This window comes from Chionomys nivalis, chromosome 1 (assembly GCF_950005125.1).
Source record: "Chionomys nivalis chromosome 1, mChiNiv1.1, whole genome shotgun sequence".
Lineage (NCBI taxonomy): Eukaryota > Metazoa > Chordata > Mammalia > Rodentia > Cricetidae > Chionomys > Chionomys nivalis.
In genome coordinates this window covers 34,446,935-34,466,512 of record NC_080086.1, presented here as the reverse complement: position 1 = coordinate 34,466,512, position 19,578 = coordinate 34,446,935, and the positions used below count along the sequence as shown (strand labels likewise).

The window sequence follows — 19,578 nt, the reverse complement described above, 5'->3', positions numbered from 1 at the left end:
AGCCAGCAACCCTCTGCTGCACGCAGCCCGCAGCCTGTCTTGTTTACACCCTTATTAGGGTGAGGGGATTTGGTGGCTGAGATGGCTGGAAGCTGGTTCCCGGCTGCGGGAATGCTTCCCACCCTGCACTTCCAACACCCCAAAAGCGCCATGTGCTAAGTATGCTGGCAGCTCTTTGTTGTCACGGGATGCATGTGTGAAGTGGTGACATTTCCTTTCCCTTGTGGGCTCAGACTGCTGGGCTAGAGACAGGGCCCTGCCTTCACCCCACAGTGCCAGCCTAGCTCCGCGATCCCATGAGTGCTCACGGCCTCAGAGTCCTGGGCTACCTAAGCCAGGGTGCCTCTCTTCTCAGAAGGCCTTGTGGCTTCTGCTTTCTGAACCAGCATTCCCTCTGCCCTTGGTAGGTGCCTCTGGGGCTCCCTCTGGTGTGCCACCCACTCCCTGCCCACCTTAAATGATTCAGATTCAGGCAAGCACGCCCCTTCCCCTCCTCAGGAGTAGCTGGAGTAACTAACCTTGCCCAGCTGGAGGTCAGAGATGGAGCAGGCATCGATGAAGGCCTGTGCGATGACAGACAGGCAGGCATCGATGTGGTCTGTCTTCTCTATGTCGAAGACAAACTGGGGGTTTTTTAAGATGTTCACCCAGAAGCGGAGGGGAAGGCTGTGGGGCAGGGATAGTGGAGGTGGAGGAGCTCAGTGCGGGGCTTGGGAGGTCAACAATGATTCTCACAGCCCCTGCAGCCTCTGGGCACCTTGCCCTTCCCCTGCCAGCTACAGACAACCCTCACCCCAAAGAGCCTCCCTCCTCTCGCACGCAAGCTAGACTCCTGGTTCTCATTAGAAGCCCCCACCCTGCGGCCTGAGTCCAGACTCCTCCCCCACTCGGCCTTGCACGCAGAAGGCAGGGCTGACTGTCCTCAGGAGGCCAGAGGGGGTTGGGGACAACCCCCTTCTCAGTCCTGCAGAGCCTGGGGTGCCTGCTCCTCTGAGCAGGGAGAAATGGCAACTAAAGTTGCACAGGCATTTCTCTGAGGGTCAGGCTGAGAGTTTTGGGTCCTTCTTGGTGGGGTATGTAACCCCCCCAAAAAGCTAAGATGGGCCTCAGAGGAAGCTACGAACTGGGTGTATGAGTCAGAACTGCGTGTATACTGCCATTCCCCAGGCTGTGCGACCTTGGGCCTGGATAGCTGCTGCTCTAAGGGCCTTGGCTTCCCTCGGTATGATGGGGACATGCAGAGAGGGAGGCAAGGGCAAGTGCATAGGATGCTTGCTGGTTTTACAGAGGGGAAACTACAGCAGGGAGGGCTAAGTCTCGCACCCAAGCCAGGCTCTGCTTCTTGGTGCCCTGCCTACCCCATACCATCACATCATTTGAGCCCCCCCCTAAGGCCGCCACCTGTTGGTCTTCCAGATATGCAAGGTGTCAGGGTCAGAGATGCCTCTCTTCTCAGCCTGCTCCTCTAGGAAGTCGAAGAAGTACTTGACGGCCAGCGGGGGCTTGTCCTCGCGGATGCTCAGGATAGCTTTGAACAGGTCATCCAGGAACTTCTGTAGTGTGCCCTGCAGGGAAGACGTGGGCATTAGCCCAGCCTCAGAGCATCTTTGGGCCTCAAGATTCTTTTTATTTTATGTGCATTGGTGTTTTGCCTGCCAGTGTGTCTGTAAAGGTGTCAGTTACAGACAGGTGTGAGTTGCCATGTGGGTGCTGGGAATTGAACCTGTGTTTTCTGCAAGAGCAGTCAGTGCTCTTAACTGCTGAGCCATCTCTCCAGCCACCCAACCCCCAGCCTCAAGATTCTTGACTGTGTTTTGTCCATGACACTTTCTTGGAGGAGTGGGAGTGCTCATCAAGACCCTGAGGCATGGGGCGGGGGTCAGGTGTCCCTGGGTCCTTTGCTACTGGATAGCAAAAAGAATACACAGACTTCTTGGAGCACAGGGCCCCCTTCAAGCCCCTACAGGAGTGGAGACTGAGGTGGAGCCCACCTTGGTAGAGAGCAGGCGGGTCAGGTAGATCTCTGGCAACACCTTCTTGCGGTGGCTCTGCCGGTGGGACTTCTTGGGCTCTACCAGCTCATCTGTGGGCAGCACCTGCAAGGTGGGCAGGGTTGGTACCCTTCCCAGGCACCCACCTCAATTCTCCCATGGAAGTCTGACCTGTGATCCCAGCCCCTGGGCCCACCCATTCCCTCACCCACTCTGGCTTTTCCCCGGGCCTAGGAGCACTTTCCTGGAGGCTCCAGGAGGCAGAAAGCCAAAGCCACGCCCAGCAGAGCCAGCTCCCCAGGGTCTGAGGCCGGGCACTCACCAAATGGAAATACTTTTCTGTGTCCAAGTCTTTTACTGCAAAAGGGAAACACACAATAAACAAATGCGGGGGTGGGGAGGGCAACCCGAGTGGGTGGGGGAAGAGAGGAGGAGGAGGAGGAGGAGGAGGAGGAGAGAGAGAGAGAGAGAGAGAGAGAGAGAGAGAGAGAGAGAGAGAGAAAGATGCCCAGAGAACAAGTTGTAGAGAGATGGAGAGCCAAGATCTGACTTTTTCACCTCATGGGGGAACCCTGGGAACCCTCCTCCCCAGGATCTGGGCCTGGGGCATGTGAGGACGTGGCCTGGAAGCAAAGGGCCACAGCAGCCAGCTTGGACCTGGGCACGGCTGGGGCCTCCTGGAAGTGCCTGTCCCGTCCTGAGGCTTTGCTCTAGGCTGCTGGAAGCAATCAGCTTTGATACAGCATGGAGGTGAAGCCCCCCTGCAAGCCTCAGTTCCCCCAGAACAGCTCAGAAGGATCCCAGGAAGGTAGCTCCCTCACACCCCGCCTGGATACCTTCCCCAGCTCTAAGCCCTACCTCGGCCCAAGGTGTTGTCCTTCTTGTCTGTGAGGCTCATGGCTAAGGAGGCACCCTCAGGAATCTGACAGAGGAGAGGTGAGGTTAGAGATCAGAGGTCAGAGAGGAAAGGGGCGGGGTGGCTTGGTCAGGTTGGGCACCTTGTAGTGGGCCAGCGTGTTCAGTTTCTTGCGGCCGTCCTCCACCACTGAGGTGTCATCCAGGTCCCGCAGGACATAGCTCTGGGTGCTCGAGGCAAACCATTCTGGAGGAGAAAAGGGGCATCAGGACTAGGGAAGTGGATGGCCCCAGGGGCAGCCATTAGCCTGGGCCACAGAAGCTTCCCCTTCTCCTTCTGGAATCAAAGCAGGCCACACCCCTTTGGGAGCCCAGCTGTTGACCCTAACTGTCCAGAGTTAGAGCCCAGGCAGGGCCTGGTGCAGTGTGAACTTTAGGAACGGTTTCTGGTAAGTGGTCTGTGACTCCTACACATCCTTCAGATCCCAGCCCCCCAAGCCCTCTTTGAGGAGCATTTCTTGATTGCTCCCTTGCTGTTGCCCACAGCTGCAGAACAAGGAATTCTTCCTTAAGGGGAACTCCAGGGCCTCGACTAACACGGGGAAAGAGGCTGCAACGGCCAGCAGCCAGGCACGGCGCCTGCCCTTGCCCACCGAGGTCCACGTCCTCCGCCCGCGGCCACTGCGAGTAGGGTACATTCTTGCAGAAGGCTTCCAGGATCTTCTCCTTCACCTGCGTCAGGGTGTCGGTGTCCATGGCCCGCACGCTCAGAGAATCCATACCACAGCCCTGGAAGGACACGTTCAGGTTCTGCACGAGAGAGGGGGCGGCAGCAAAGGGCCATCGTCATCATCAGGTCTGGTGACCAGGACAGCCCAGCTAAGAACACCCACCCACTAGCGGACCAGTGCCCTGGCCCTGGCTCACCCGGGGCTTGGCCTCTATGTTCTCCCTCAGCAGCCACTCCTCATTGAGCGTGTAGCGGGCTTTGCCTGTGATGGCGTCGATGGAGCCTTTGTTGATCTGTTGCTTGATTGCGCACAGCAGCAGGAAGAACGGCTCACCCACTGTCTCCTGTGAGCGTGAGGGTCAAGGGTCAGGACTCATCGCACCGCTATCTCCTCTGTGTTCCAGGCTCTAAGCTCTGGACCGCGAGTGTGTCACATACTCCCTGTCCCCTCTCAGGTGGATGTCGACACCCACACCTTCTCTGGAGTGTCTCCTCTGCATCCTAGCCACACATCCAGAGACCAGCCATCCTCACTGAGGCTCAGAGAGGGCAAGCACCCTGCCCAGCGCTGCACAGAAGGCAGAAATAAAACTTGAACTCTGGACTCCCATGCCTGAGACAAAGTCTTCCTACAAAGCTGGAATGTTCCCAGGTACGGCTGAGTGGACCCAGAACCCAGAAGAAGCCTCGAGGAAACCCAAGATAGATGCGTCTAGGGAGTGTCAGCCCAGTCAGGTTTCACATCCTACCACCGCCACCACCATCACCACCACCGCAGCCTCAAGCTGACCTTCGCCATGGTGAACAGGCTTGGAGGAAAAATGAGTTTGTCACAGTACCAGACTGCTTTGGCGGCAGCGCCAAGGCAGCTGCCAGCCCTGCTTCCTGCTGCAGTGGTTTGGCCTGGGAGTCACCAGCACCCCGTCATCTGATGGGGGAAGGCCAGGCGAAGGTCACCCGCAGTGGCTCTGAATGTGTCCTCTTTCCTAGTGTCCCCATTTCCCTTCTACTCTCTAACTGTCCCGGGATGATCCACTGGGCTCCTAGGCTGGGGTCTCTCATTTGACAAAATGAAACTAAAGTCCAGACAGGGTACTAACTTGCCTAGAACCACACAGCTAGGTTGTACCAGCGATCAGTCACAAGCCCAGAACAGTTCTGGTTCTGGGTCCTGTCCAGGCCTTTGCCTTTCTTGAAGGATGCCTAGGTGACCCTTGGACCTTTGCCACCACAGGGTAGTTGGATTCTGGGGTAGGCCCTCGGGTTGTTCTTTGTGACGTCCTAACTCCAGAGAGAAGTCCTGGCTCCCTAAAGCTCTGTGTTGTTTCCGGTCCTGATCTTCGCCCTGGGCTACTCACTTGGCCTTGACCCCTTGGCTCCTTTCCACTGAGCCCTCAGGGCTCAGGGTGAGTCACCTGCTTCAGGAAACCCTCCTGGCTTTTCCAAACAGTCATCAGTCAGACTGACTAAGCTCTGCTCTACAGCAGCTGCTCAATACTTGAAGTTTTGCTTCTGTGTCCCCACCTCTTCCCTAAGGAGAGGAAGGCTCGGGAATGCAGGGGCCTGAACTCCTCCAAATACTGCTCCCTAAGGAGGGCTTGAGGACTAAGGCTAAGGGACAACAAGACCCACCAGCCCCTGGTCTGCCTGAGAATGCTATGTGCTCTTGGAGCAGGCTAGCCAGCTAGATCTTCTCCAAGCTTCCATTTCCCCACTTGAAAAGGCACCCACCCCATCCTAAAGTGCAGACCTTAATGAAGTTAGGTTTGCCTGCAGGGGCGGAGCTTCAGGGTGGGAGGGTGTGGGGGGTGGAGTGGGCTTACCCTCAGGCAGCCATACATGCAGATGGACATCCAGTTGGTAAGCATCTTCTCTACCACTGACTCGGTGCGCCGCAGCATGAGCTTGGGGTTCTTGGCCGCCGAGGCATCGATGAGGTCCACCAGCAGCTCCTTCATGATGCTGGTGTAGTACTCCAGCTTGCCGTGCAGTGCAATGGTCAGCAGCGACGCCAGGCTGCACCTGCAGGCACAGAGTGCCAGTGAGGCCGAGCCACCTCCTTGCTGGACCCGGGTGGCCCTCGGTGGAAGCTCCCACAGATAGCCAGTCAGAAGACCTTGCCTACACTGGGAGCCTATGCAAAGCAATGAGGAACTCCTGGGAGCCTCGGGGCCTGAGATTTGATTTTCAGTGGGTGACAGCTGTCCTGGGGATATGGGTTTGGCTGGGAACCCATGTCCCTGCATCTCCCGTAGCTTCACCTGTCCCGCACAGCGAAGTCCTTCTGCTGCTCCAGGGCGTGGACAAAGATAATAAGGAAGTGCTTGTTGTTGAGCAGCGAGGAGAACAAGCTGATTCCCTCCTCCATGCTGGGCCGACAGTGTTCCGGGATCTGTGGACATGGAAGGAAACACCTGGTGCTCTGCATCCCAGGAGGCCCCAGAGGGGCAAGGATGGCTGTAGGGAACCCAACATGCCCCCTCGGTGCCACTTTCCTGTGTAAGCAGTAGGTGGCATGAGATCATACGCCCAGGCTCTCTGCCTGGCCTCAGGGACCAGCACCCTGAATGCCTCTCAGAAGGGAGGACAGTCCACCTTCTAATGACTTGGATCATTGAGTGGGTGTAGGCCCTTGGGGCCGGGCACTCACGTTCCACTCTCCCAGCAGCGGGTGGGTTTCCTGTGGCGGGGTGTTGCCTTGGGAGTTGAGGGTCTGCGAGGGTAGCACATACCGCTCTTCATAGAGGGAAGAACACTGCAGAGAGAAGCCAGGGCTTTAGCACTGCAGACTGGCAGGTACCTGGGTCACCCACACATGGTGGCCAAGGGACCCAGGCTCCCTAGAGGGGCACAAATCACTGTGTAGCACAGCAAGGGACCTGAGGCTCAGGGGCAAACCAAAGTTACTGAGTCGTGCAGTGGGGGAGACGGAGGCTGCTATGCTCTATGGTTGGGAAAAGCTGGGGGGAGGGGTTCCTGAAATGATGGAGCCAGGTGCTCCCTTGGACTATTTATTGCACAGGGGGCAGTAAGCCCATGGACCCTGAACCATCAAGAAGAAATGGGCACGTGAAGGCCGGGACATCTGGCCAGGACCTGGGAGAGTCCTTGTTTCCCTACTCAGCTCCCTCAGTGTGGGGACTGGTAGGTCAACAGTGGGGGCATGACGGCAGTTTTTCACATAGAAAGCTAAACATCAAAGCAGGGAGAGAAAAGGAACCCGGGTGGCTGCGGGCAGGAGTGCAGGCCCCACAAAGGTGCCTCGATTCAAACTCCCTGTGATGACCAACGCACGTTGGAGGGTGTGTACCTTGGGGAAGAAGGTACGAGTCACAAAGTGCTTGTACTCCAAGAAGGGAATGCCCTGGCTGCGGTTCAGCTCCTTGGTGAGATCCGTCATGTCTGTCTGCAGCTCTGCAAAGCCTGTGGGACAGACCAGCAGCTGTGAGTGATCCTGCCCAGTCAAGTGCAGCGCCACCTGACCCCGCTACCCACCTTTGCGAATCTCCTCGCGGATCTGAGACTCCATCTCTTCCATCTGCAGCAGCGTCTTCTGCCAGTAGCGCTCAGCACGGCGGCTCTTGGTGCAGAAGACGAACAGAGCTGTGGACAGCAGAGGGGAGGCTCAGGTCCCCAGGGCCCATGAAAAGGTGTTAACAGGAACCTGCTGAAGGCAGGCTGTGGGCCTGGGAGGACAGGGTCTATCCACGGGCCTCAATGTCTCTGGGCAGGAGCAAGCAGGTGTCGTCCTCAGTCCCTCTGCCCTTTGTCCATCCCCCGACAACTCAGGGCTTGGACAACCCTTGATGACTTTTCTTAGAAAAAGAAATGTGTCAAAGCGCAGTCACCAGGGCCTTTCTCTGAGCAGAAGAATTATGGGCAATTTGTTTCTTCTGCCCTGATGTGCCTTGGAAGTTCAACTTTTCAAAGCAGTATACAGCACCTGCCTGTCCTGTGAGGCACGGCGTATCCATTGGTATATAGAGAAGTATTATGGGTAGTATTTTTAGGAACAATATATCTAGTGTTCATCTTCTTGCTTTCCCTGATACTTTTTTTTATGTTGGATAGAGTAATTTATATTACTATCACTATTTGCACAAGTGATGGCAAAAAAAAAACTTAGCAAAAAAACTTGTGCAAATATGAGGACCTGGGACTGATCCCTAGAACTCATATAAAAAGCAGGGCATGGCAGCATGAGCCTGACATTTGAGTGCTGGGAAGGCAGAGAAAGGTGGATAGATGCCTGGGGCTCGCTGGCCTACAAGCCAGGTGAAGTCAATGAGCTCCAGATTTCAGTGAGAGATCCTGTCTCCAAATCTAGAGGACAGCCACTGAGGTGCCCCACCTCTGGCCTCCAAATGCACACACAGACTGTGTAACCCATCCGTTTACACACCAGGGTGTCTGAGCCTAACCACGTGTCACGTGACCATCAGTTACCCAATTTTAGAATATTCTCACTGTCCAAGGGAGACCCTTACCCAGTAAGTGTTTTTCCCCATTTCTCCCTCTCCCAGACAGCCACTAATCATTCTGTCTCTATGGATTTGCCTGTTCTGTCTCCTGCAAGTAAACAGTTGGGCAATATGTAGCCTCTTGTGTCTATCTTTTTCATTGTCGTTGTTTTCAAGGCCCATCTGTGCTGTGGAATATTCTTTTTTATGACTGACAACTCCATTGTATGGATATACCACATTTGATTACACACTTATCATTAGATGGCCATTGGGCTGTTGTGACTTCTTAATTATTATAAGTAATATTGCTACGGACATCTGTGTATAAGATTTTATGTGGGCATGTTTTCCTTGCTCTTGGGTAGGTATCCAGTGTAGATTACTGGGCCACCTATGCCTAACAACTGTTAGGAACTGACAGGCCTTTTCCCAAGGAAAGTGTACCTTTGTCCCTCCCACCCAGCAGTACAGAGGGGCTCTCTCTGGCATGTTGCACACATTGCTTTAACACACAGGACCATTTCCCCTGAGCAACCTCTCTGCAACAGCCTCCAAATTCCTCTGCCTTGTATCCAAAGCCAATTATGGTATGAGTGTACAGAAGGGCTGGCTAATATCTGCCACCTTCCAATTGTGCCCACGCCTTGCCACTACCACTCTGAGGGATTCACGGATGCCCTCCCGACTCGCGCGTGCAGGGGACTTACCAACCACAGAGAGCAGCAACAGAACACTGCAGATGACAATGGACACAACGGTGGCCGTCTCGCTGCCCCCCAGCTGCAGTGTGGCAATGGTCTGGTTGAAGTTCCCCACCTGGATCTGTGCACAGTGGGGTGGCACATAAGGCTTTGCCAGAGCTGGACCCCAGCTCTTCTCACTAGCTGTGTGACCTCCTGATCAAACTGAGATCCAGCGTTTGGCAGAGAGGCCAATCAGCACAGGGCTGTGATGGCAACAGCCTAGGAGAGGTCACAGGGAAGCTCATGGAGTCTGGCTGTTGTCTTGGAAACAAGTGAGGGGTAACTCAGCAGGAGGTAGACAGACGCAGTACAGCAATACCTAAAAGCCACCCCCGCCCCGCCCCGCCCCTCCGGACTGTCTCTGTTCTACTCCACGATGCTACACAATGGCAGGCTGTGGGCAGGACACACTCTAGGTGGGACACCAAAACAGGCAGGAGCAACTTTTTAATAGCTTCTGGTGCCAACTAATGACTTGGGTCTCAGTTTCTCCATCTGTCAAGTCAGGGTATAAAGCTCTGCTGCTGAGACCTAAGTTACTGGGTATGAAAATACTCAGTGACCTCTGTACCCAGAAGCCAGGCCTGCCCACCTCCAGAGCCCCGCCCACTCACTGTGATGGGCAGCTGTCCCTCAGCTGTGCCCAGAGACTCATTGACTGAGCAGTGGATGACTCTGTCTGAGATGATCTGGATGTCGCAGGACACCTGGCCAATCTTGATGTGGTACTCATGGCTCTCGAGCCCTAGGCTGTCTTGCTCCTTCTGTGGGTATATATGGGATGCTGGGATGGGGGTGGGGTTCCCAGGTCAGCTGCCCCCCGGCTCCTATTACCCAGCCTCCCAGCCAGGTACTCACATGGATGACTAGGGTGAGTGGCTCCCCTGGGTGATGCTTGATCCACTTCTCCCTCTTGGCTGTGGAGAACTGTGGATTGGGGAGGTAGTCCAGACGGAACCGGCTGCCCCTCTGTGCCTCTGCAGGGTCCAGCAGCTCCTCGGCCACTTCGTCTGTGTACGTCCGGCCATTGATGAAGAAGTCTACGGGTGCTGAAGCATTGCTCAGGACTCCAGGAGATGGGCAGGTGATGAGTGTGGAGTTGAGAACCTTGCAGAACTGGGTGGAATGAACCCACGAGAGTGAAAAATTGAAGGATGAGGGTAAAGGGGGGAAATGGAGAGGTCAAGAGGAACAGACATAAGCTGGCTGCCCAGGACTACCTTGGCCCCCAGGCCCTCACCCCCATCTACCCCGGCCCCTCACCGTGGGCTCCCGGCCGATGTGGTGTACTGCCATTGATACGTTCTGTACCATGTGGAAGCGTTCGCCAGCCACAGTGATGGTCCTGCCACCGCTGAGGGGATAGCAAGACTTGTCAGGCTCCCCGCAGCCCGGACAGTGAGACAGTGGGCGTGGGTGGGTCTGGATCTCACCTGACAGGGCTGCGGCCTGGCCGGATGGCAGTGATGACTGGGTTCTGCATGTACCAGAAGGTAAGGTTTCCATGCACGCAGCCCCGCCTCTCAAAGCGCACACACACAGGCACTAGAGCAGGCAGGGTCCCCCGAGGCACAGTGCAGGTGATGCTGGTGGCCGTGCGCCTATGGGGAGTGACGAGCAGATGACATGAGTGTGGCCCTTTCCAGTTGCTCACCCACTGCACGTGCCCTGGCCTTGTCTTCTGCCACTTCCGCCCAGTTTCTCCTTCCCACATCCACTCCAAGCCAAGAAGGGAAAAAGCTAGGCATACCCGGATGATACCTATGGAGAGGGTCACCCACCTCCCAGCTGCCAGACTGTGGGCATGGCTTACGTAAGTTCCGTGCAGGGGTCTGTGTCATTCACCAGGACCTGGAGCATAGAGCCTACATGGAGGTCACTGCCGTGAATAGTGATCCTGGTGCCCCCTGCCTTTGGACCCAGGGCAGGCTCCAGGGAGTGGACCACGGGTAGCTGGGGAGAAGGAAAGGGGTTAGGCTCTAGCCGCAGGCTTATGGGGAGCGAGCTGGATGGCAGGTGGTGGTCACCTACTTACCACATAGGAGAAGTGCTCCCGCGACCTGCCCTCCTTGGAGGCGTTCACGGTTACCACGTCTGAGAAGACCCCTGGTGCGGGCCCTGTGGCACACACGATCCTGAGGACAGGCAGGCATGTAGGCGGAAGGTGAGCCAGTACCTGTGTCTGCCCGTGGGGCCTGCCTCCCACTCACGCCAGAATGCCCACCCGATAGTGTTCCCCATGGGCAGCGGTCACCCTAGGGTTGGCCAAGCGGGGACACACCACTCCACTGTTTCCCCCAGACTGAGACAAGGGCTAAGATCAGGTGATCTCTGATCACCAGGCAGTTTGCCCAGCTAGTCTGGGTTAGCCACCTGTTGCCATTCTCGGCAAGCCTGGCTCAGAGACTTCCAACAGGAAGTCCCGCTAACTTCCTGCTTGCAGAAGTCCCCAGAAGCCTTTGGGCCCAGCTGCACCCTGATCTTTATACACCATCAGAGCCCCCCAAACTTTACTAGTATCAAGTAGTTCTCATCAGAGCAAAACTGATGTGTCAGGGAAAGCCCAGAGGGTTTCCCAGAAGAGGCATCAGAGTGCTGGCAGGAGAGAGGAGTGGTCCAGGCAGACAGTGGGAGACCCAGTCATTGCAATGTGCCATCGTGGGGGGCAGGGTGAGGGTTAGGTTGGCATGCCTGACACTCACTCCTCTGAAACTGTGTATCTGTCAGCCAGGGGTTCACAGGGTACACTGCCAATCCACACACCGTGGGCCACATCACTGAACCGGCGGCCCAGGTTCCTGCCGCGGATGGTCAGCAAAGTCCCGCCGTCCAAGGGGCCACTCAGAGGCTCGATCTGCCGGGGAACCACAGCAAGTGAGGGTCTGAGGCCCGGTGTCCCTCTGACTGTCATATGTGCCCACAAGAGGTCACAGACCCAGCAGAGGACAGGGAGCCTCAGAGGGTTCAGAGGGCTGGAACAACCGGTAGATGGGCTGCATGGGTCCTATGGGAGCCTGAAGACGCCAAGTGGCTCTTGGTGGCCATTCCTGACCACAGAATTCAGCATCTAAGCCAGATGCTCATTGGTCTAGGGGTGGGCACTTGGCCTAGGATAAGCCAGTCAAAATCATTCCCTGAGATTTTTCTTAACTAAATCAGGCTGGTGAGTTCCTGGAAATCTCAACTGCCACCAGGATAGGTTCCTGGGTTTCTGTGAAAAGTCAATGGCCAAAGGCCCCACCTCCCACCTCCCAGTGACCGTCCCCTATTAAAACAGTAGCCGCAGGAGGCAACCTATGAGTCAAGAGTGCTATGTGTGCCAGTAATGCCTGGCACGGCGTGTGCTTACCGCTCGTATCTCAGGGGCTGGGCAGGTGCCGGGGAGTGGCCTCAGGGGCCCTCTCAGGCGACAGCCATCATTCCAAACACAGAGGTGACCCAGGTCCTCACGGCCCAGGCACTGGGAACAGTCAGGGCTGCCCATAGCACAATTGTAGACCACAACTGTGGACACAGGACAGCATGGTCAGCCTGAAGCGAGGCAACTTCAGGGTCAGCACCCTTAAAGTTCTTGGCCAGCTTCTAACTGTGCAGCCCTGTGTCCAGCCCCCAGTTTCATCAACACTGCTTCTTCCGTAAGGGGCTCACTGAGTCCTGGTCAATCTTGCAGTAAAGGCTTGTGGCCTCATTGGACACAGGAACAGCAGGGCTCAGAAGCTCAGAGAGGGAAGTAAGGGCCTGGAGGTGACATGGCCATTGGTCTAAGGCTGGCCACTGCAGAGAGGCTGGCCCAAGGGTCTCAGTGGATGTTTGGGCACTTATGGGGTATAAAGTTTGTGGCCACCCAAGGGAGCTCCCAAAGCTGGACACCTCCAATGACCAGTGGGACAGGTGGGACACTCACCTGTCATGGGGTTAGGGCTATCTAGGAATCTGTCTGGTGGCCCCTTCAGCTTCAGGCTAAGTGGAAACACCTGGCTCTTCTGGGTCGTGTGCAGCTGCAAAATGAGGAAGTATGAAAGGCAAGGGTGGGGTCTGGGTCTCCTGTGAGGGCAAGGGTGTCACCAAGATGGACCAGGACAGGGGAAGTGGGGACCAAAAAGCAGAGGCACGTAGAAAGAGGAAGAAAGGAGGCCGAGCAGGTCTCTTCTGTGCCCTGCTGGGCTCCTGTCACTTACCATCACTTGATTGCAGCGCACCAGTGAGTCATTCATCCACACAGCCTCGAAGCTCTCTTCCAGGCCAAAGCTGCACTCCAGGGAGGTACCCTACAGACAGAGGGCAGAGGCTTTACAGCACCCACCCCTCAGACCTCTCTCAGAACATGGCAGCTGCTACCCTGACAGGAGGGCTAGGGACCCCTTCAGCCCTTTGCCCCCAGAATCTCCTCCCTGGCCATCAAGTCAGGGGCTGCAGACACTGAGGACTCTGGCCTATGACACTGACAGTCTCCTGTCATCTCCAGTGTCCTAAACCAGTTCCTGACACCCTAGCTTCAGGAGACCTTGTCTGCCCCTTAGACTGTCTCTGGTCTCTGCCCTGCAAAGCTAAACCCTAGACACCCCGTCAATCTCCAGGTGGCATGTGCCAGGGTTTCTGCACGGGCTGGTCTCTTCCTTGTCATCAATGAGAACCACCAGTGTCCAAATTCCAGCTGCAGAGACCCTGGTTCCCCTAGGCCCCCTTGGATCAGGATACCCCATACACAATCCTGCCCTCAACAGCAAAGAGATGCACACTGAGGACCTGTTCTGCTCCCAAAGCCTGCCTGTCGTGCAAGTGTTCTATTTCCACAAGTCTCCTCACCCACCGGGAAGGTCCTAGCTGACCGTAAGGCCCTTTACACACCCTTACAAGCAACAGAAGTTGTGGAAAGCTCAGGCCCAACCTCCCATGCGCCTAGCTTTAAATCCCGCCTTTACTTATTATTATGTGGCCTCATGCGGTTGCTCTGCTTCTCTGAGCCTTGGCTTTCTTAACTGTATATTATGTGAACAGGTCTTCTGGGCAAAGTACAGACCCTATGTTTTAGTGGCTTATGTATACAGGTGTCTAATGTGTGCTTTGCTATGGATGGTATGCAATAAATGCTAACACATTAAGCAGGGTCCAATTCCTCAGTCTCAACTTGCTCCCTCAAGAGCAATATCAATAAATATTCGCTGGGTGACAACAGACCAGGACCCCAGAGCCATGTGCCAGGACTTCCTGCTTATGTTCCTACTGTTGGCAGATATGACTCCCTGAGAAAACAGGCAGGACAACCTCTCCTTCCTGGGGTCCTAGCCGGAAGCTAACACAGGAAAGAAGCTGCTGACAGGGCCAAATGTTGGTCTATTCCCAGTGTGCAGAATCGCAACTGGGTCCCCTCCCCAAGGACATGGCTGAGTAGTCTGTAGCAGTGCTGCCCAGTGTCCAGGCCTCCAGCCGCTCTAGAAGCATCGTCAGGCAAGGAGCTGGGGAGTCAGGTGACTGGTAAAAGCAGTAAATGCACCAAGAGTCACACAGCTGGAGAGAATCAGCCAGGGCCGAACTGGGGCTACAGTCTCCCCACCCTGCTCCTATGACCCACCAGGCCCTGGCACAGTAGGCCTTTGGGTGGAGGGCAGCTGCACCCTGGCCCTCAAGAACTCTTCCCCTATAAGGGGCTCCCTGACACATCCCAGATGCCTGGCACGTGGCCCCCATGTGTGACAACTGTCGCGGGCCTCAACTCCCGCGTTTCAGTGACAGATGGCATGTCCCAGGAATTAGGGGGGCTGGCATCCTTCCAAAACTCATCAACCCCCCTCTGCCACATTCCTCCGGGAGGGGGGAGTGAGTGATGGCCACATCCCCTCCCCAAGCACCACTTCCTCCCTCCGTGGTGGCCCCTCTAGACCTTGGGAATTAGGAGGATGGCCTCTTCTGGCCATCCTTGGGAAAGACATGGGAGCCTTGAACTGGGTCAGTATGTTCCACAGAGCTTAGAGCACCCAGGGTCTTGCTCAGCCTGGGCGGGACAGGCAGAGCCCACATGGACCTCATCTACCCGTGGACTGTGGTACTAGGCAGGGGGCTGGGCCACTATGCCAGGGAGCCTCCAGGGCAGGAATACTGGGGTGTGGCCAGGGTTCCCTTGTTGTCTGCTGTCCCCCATCAGCCTAGTCTTCCTGTTCCACGTCTTACACAGCTGGACTGGGGCTCAGAGAGAAAAGCAGGGCCACCATTCTGGATGCTGGGTCAGACCTTGCTCAGCTTGTACTTACATGGAAGTAGGCAGCGTTAGTGAGAGGTACCAGGATGTCCTGGGAGCCACCTGTAGGCACGGGTGCCAGGGGCGAAGGCAGGATCTGGGGACAGTCCTGAGGATTCTGCAGACCAAACATAGAAGGGGGTCAAACAGATGTTACAGAGCCCCCGCCCCCAACACACAGTTCTTCCAGCAGCCTCCACAGCAGAGCCTGTAGCCCTACTTTCAGATGAGAAAACAGAGCAGAGGCAGAATGTTCCATCTAGGTGGAGTCCGCCTCCTGGATGTGCTCCTCAGACTCAGTGACTGGGTATCAGGGGGTGGTGAGCTCTTGGTGGCTGGGTCTTTGGGACTCAACCTCCCAGGACACGTAACACTGGGCCAGGTCTGACACTGCCCTCGTGGCTCTTAGGAACCATACCCCACTGTGCAGAAGAAGAAGGCAAGGCTGTGGCCACACATTCTTCACATCCCTCTGAGCAGGATGTTGGGGACCAGATCTGTGCTGGAGCCTCAGAGTCCTGCGTATTCACATCTCAACATCTGACCTACTGGGGCTAGAAGTCACAGGGCCCGGGGCGGTCATGCACCCTGGGTCCACAAAGACCTTATAGCCAAGGACCTCCTGGCCACATCTGGCAGGGCAAGGATTAGGGTTAGGACAGGGCTGGGAGGGACTATCAGCCTGTGTGTGCCCCCTTCTCCTGGGGCAGTTTTTCCTCTGTTCTTTTCCTCTCCTCCTCCTTCTCTTCTCCCCTGACCCCATCTCTCTTTTGACATAGGGTCTCACTGTGTTATTCAGACAGGCTGGTCTCAAGGACTAGGTCACAGGTGGGCCACCGCATCCACCAGCAACCCTGTCTTCCACACACCGTGTGCTTGCCACATGACCCAAGCCAGTCTCAAATTTGCCTTTTCCTGCTTCAGCCTCCTCGGTGCTGAGATTACATACAGGTGGGCAGCCATGGGACATTTCACATACTATGTGGAAGCCAGAGAACCCTGTACCCATTTTAGAGATGAAGAAATTGAGTCGCAGCAGAGGAAAGCAGCTTACCCCAGACAGGGCTTTGGAGGCCTTCCAGTGAACACACGGGGTCCCTTTAAGAGTCACCTGCTCCCTCTGATTTCTTATAATCCAGTCCACCATGATGTGCAGAGCCACTTTATGTGGAAGGTGTGTGGCCTGGGCTGAATCCTGACCCCCCTCCAAAACCCCACACCCCTGCCGGCAGTTCCCTAGGTCTTGGCCCCACCATCTGCCTCTGAGGCTGGTCTGACCTGACCTGGACCCTTAAGCCCACCTGGCCTGAGAACCATCCAGGAGGCAGATCTGGGTCCTGTAACTGGACAGACTCAACACAACCCCAGTGGAACTTGTAAGGGACATTGTCCAGTTCCCTAGACTGGGTGGGAGGGGCCCCCAATCAGCCCCGGCTGCTGAGAACACGTGGCACCAAGAATGAAGAGCCTGAATGTGGCATCCCCCAGAGTTCAGGAGGCCCCGGATGCCACTGTTCAACTCCTGGGTCCAGCGGTGCCCGAGGTGAACCAACCTTCTGTTCACTAGCATTAGCTGATAAAGTCCAAGGACCAGAAGCCATTTGGGTTTTCCTCTGAAAGAGGACATGGGCCTCCCTTTCCTGTTTCCACCCAGGCCATCAGATGGCTTTTCCCCTTTGCTGCCCCGACCTGCAAGCTTGGGAAGCTGTAGCTGGCTGCACCTAGAGCAGGGATGAGTGGCAGGGCTCAGGAACAACCATCATGTAGGTGTGCGCAGAACCTACTCCAGTTCACGTAGGTTGGCACTGAGCCTCGCCTTGCCTGGCTGGAACTGCCAGGGAACAAAGCTAGGTGGCCAGGATCCCAAATGTGCCATTGGAGAATGGAGCCGCAGGAGTACCCAGAACTCCTGCGGACAAGCCCTGGCATCCCATCCCAGCCAACAGTGATGGACCCACGGACCAAACCATTGGCTGTGGCCCAGCCCACAGTCGCTGATGGCTGTCAATTCCCATCCAACCACCCGGTCATGGGCTCCAGCACTGTGCCACCCTGTGGTTTGAAACACGCCAGGCTCTCATCCAGCTACCACTTCCCATCCCGCTTCCAAAACCTGACATCACACCGCCCTGGGAGCACCGCCCTCAGAGAGGCGGTATCAGCCTGGAACACCTGGCACCTCGCTGCCTCTGTTCATCCCTGGGGCCAGCCCTAGCAGACTCCCTGTGGGAGCCACTGGGACCACACACATATGACTGCAAGCACAGCCTTCAGCGCCCCCCTTCCAGGATCCAGGGGTCCCGGGGGGGCATGCAGACCCTCTGCCCGCTGTCTGCCCAGGAGGCCTGGCGCCTCCACAGCTAACTGGCACTTAATTAAATGCCAAGTCCAGCACTGGTTCAGAGCCTCGCACAGGCCTTGGTGAGGCTGCCTCTTCTCCTGCCAGATTACAGTAATACTTTACGACAGCCCCTCCAGGGTCGGCCCGGCTCCTGCCCTAAAGGAGAGCTGCAGACCTGACGAGAGCAGGCTGATTGCCAGGGTCAGACACACCTCCCAGTGGGTGAGCTCCTATACAGATGGCAAGACCCCACGCAAAATTCTCTCAATAGAAGTCTTTCCTGCACAGTAGCCACCAGCTTCTAAGATCATCTATGTGCCAACTATAAGGTTGTTGCCTCTGGGAGTAATTCCAGGCCTTGAGGGGGTGGGGTGGGGGAGGTGTGTCACTTTACAGAGGGAGAAAGGAACAGAAAGCCATGGTAGCTTGCCTGGGATCACACAGACACAAGAGAGAGCTAAGGCTTTTGGCCTGTGATGGGTAGGACAGAGCCACATCTAACTGGGTTTCCTTCAGTGCTTAGCACAGACTCATGTACACAACAAGCACTCAGTGATGGTCGCTGGACTGTAAGGAGGTCCCTGGACCTCCAGGTCACCAAGTCCTTGCTGTGTATGCAGCCTGGGGTTGTGGTGAGGAAGTGCCATACCCCAGATGCTCCAACCCTAGAGCCACGGGGATGAAGGACCTGGATTATATCCTGACACCCAATGCTATAGGTCACTCCTGGGCCTATCAGTGAGAGCCCCTGTTCTGTGGGCACGCTGTGAGTCAGATGTGGTTGCTGCATGCTGCTGAAGGCTGGCCTGAGGGTCAGACTGAGGCCATGGCATATTCTTCTTAGCACCTGTTGTGGCCCCCTGTGGTGGCAGACAGGGCTTGATGGCATTCTCTAATTCCAGTGCCTGAAGCTAGGCCACCTCTCTGAGAAACATGACCAGCAGTCTGGTGACTCGATCTGGTAGATTACCAGGAGACATCTGAGCCTCTCAGAGTGCACAGCCCCGACATAATGCAAAGAGGGACATGGCTGAGCTCAGGACACCAGCGTTCACCTGCCAAGGTCTAGGTCACCCCTAAAAGAGGGAGGAGCCTTCCAGGGCAAAGGTGAAACACCATAGGAACAGAGGCACCCAGTTCTGGGTTTCAAAGAAAGGGGAGAAGGATTTGGGTTCAAGGCCCAAGCCTTCTAAGCCATAGGGACAAAGGCCTGAAGTGTCTAAAAACCTGAAAACATGGGATAGCAACGTTCCACCCTTAGCAGCTGTGGGTGGAAAAGGCCAGCACGCTGAGCATGGCAGGGTGACAACCTGACTCGAGCTTTGTAGAAGGCCACACTGTAACCCTGAGGCATTGTCTCTAAGGACTGGCCTTCCAGGAGTTACCCAGTGAGATGCAAAGGCAGGGGAGGAAAATACCAATCAGCCTGTCCAGCTACAGGGAATCAGTTAAACATGCCATGATGAGCCCCCTCGCCATGCTAGACAGTGCTGGGACAAAGAGAAGCTCTCAACGTTGGAACCATACAAACAAGAGAAGCAGGTACTGAAGCCGAGGGGTGGGGGTAGACCTGAGGGGTGAGGGGTGGACCCGAGACAAGGCTTACCGTCGGGTCTGGGGAGCTCTCACACCGAGACTGATTAGAGACACAGGAGTGCTGCTTGGTGCACCAGAAGCAAGGCCACTGCGTCGACAGGCAGCTGGTACAGCTGGAAGACAAGGGAACCTCTCAGACTCCTGCTCCCCATCCTCAGCTGGGCCCCAGAAGTCTGATCCCAGTGTCGGAGGGGAAGGAGGCAGATGGGTCATCTTGTAAGGTAGTGAGCTCCCCACTATGAGAGGGATGCAAGGAAGACACGGGTGGACTCTTCAGCTCCCTCTTCCCCCACCAGTCTCATGTCAGCTTGCAGGGCCTGGCTGGTAAGAGCTGGTACAGGCAAGAGAAAGTTGTAGGGGTTCCTGTCTGTTGAGTGTACCAGAGTCTGCAGCTGTTCCCCACGCCAGGGCTGTTCCTCCTCCCCCTGCCCACTCACGCTGTTTGGGGGTAGACTTGTCCAATCCGGCTGCAGTCGTAGATGGTGAAATTAGCTGAGACAATGTTGTGTCCTTTGACCCTTACAGACATCTCAACAGTCACGTGGTCTGGAAAGAGACCAGGGATATAAAAGGTCTTCATCTACATATGAAGCTGGGATGTCAGGGTCCCACCCTTGGGCTGGC

General features: G+C 56.0%; 1 protein-coding gene across 1 annotated transcript in view; it reads right to left on the bottom strand.

The window, feature by feature from the left end:
* The window catches only part of Plxnd1 (plexin D1), a 40,311-nt gene that overhangs the window by 3,040 nt on the left and 17,693 nt on the right, over positions 1-19,578 (bottom strand). The window contains exons 7-33 of the mRNA XM_057767760.1: positions 19,392-19,500; positions 18,965-19,067; positions 15,031-15,135; positions 12,961-13,050; positions 12,687-12,780; positions 12,132-12,286; positions 11,485-11,636; positions 10,818-10,917; positions 10,596-10,735; positions 10,216-10,383; positions 10,046-10,136; positions 9,641-9,898; positions 9,397-9,546; positions 8,747-8,861; positions 7,072-7,179; positions 6,887-6,999; positions 6,227-6,331; positions 5,838-5,968; positions 5,400-5,598; positions 3,774-3,920; positions 3,500-3,656; positions 2,990-3,093; positions 2,850-2,913; positions 2,314-2,348; positions 1,992-2,096; positions 1,402-1,565; positions 519-666 (exon numbers count right to left, since the gene is read on the bottom strand). Coding sequence (XP_057623743.1) covers positions 519-666; positions 1,402-1,565; positions 1,992-2,096; positions 2,314-2,348; positions 2,850-2,913; positions 2,990-3,093; positions 3,500-3,656; positions 3,774-3,920; positions 5,400-5,598; positions 5,838-5,968; positions 6,227-6,331; positions 6,887-6,999; positions 7,072-7,179; positions 8,747-8,861; positions 9,397-9,546; positions 9,641-9,898; positions 10,046-10,136; positions 10,216-10,383; positions 10,596-10,735; positions 10,818-10,917; positions 11,485-11,636; positions 12,132-12,286; positions 12,687-12,780; positions 12,961-13,050; positions 15,031-15,135; positions 18,965-19,067; positions 19,392-19,500 — 3,410 coding nt within the window. The remainder of the gene's footprint in view (positions 1-518; positions 667-1,401; positions 1,566-1,991; positions 2,097-2,313; positions 2,349-2,849; positions 2,914-2,989; positions 3,094-3,499; positions 3,657-3,773; positions 3,921-5,399; positions 5,599-5,837; positions 5,969-6,226; positions 6,332-6,886; positions 7,000-7,071; positions 7,180-8,746; positions 8,862-9,396; positions 9,547-9,640; positions 9,899-10,045; positions 10,137-10,215; positions 10,384-10,595; positions 10,736-10,817; positions 10,918-11,484; positions 11,637-12,131; positions 12,287-12,686; positions 12,781-12,960; positions 13,051-15,030; positions 15,136-18,964; positions 19,068-19,391; positions 19,501-19,578) is intronic.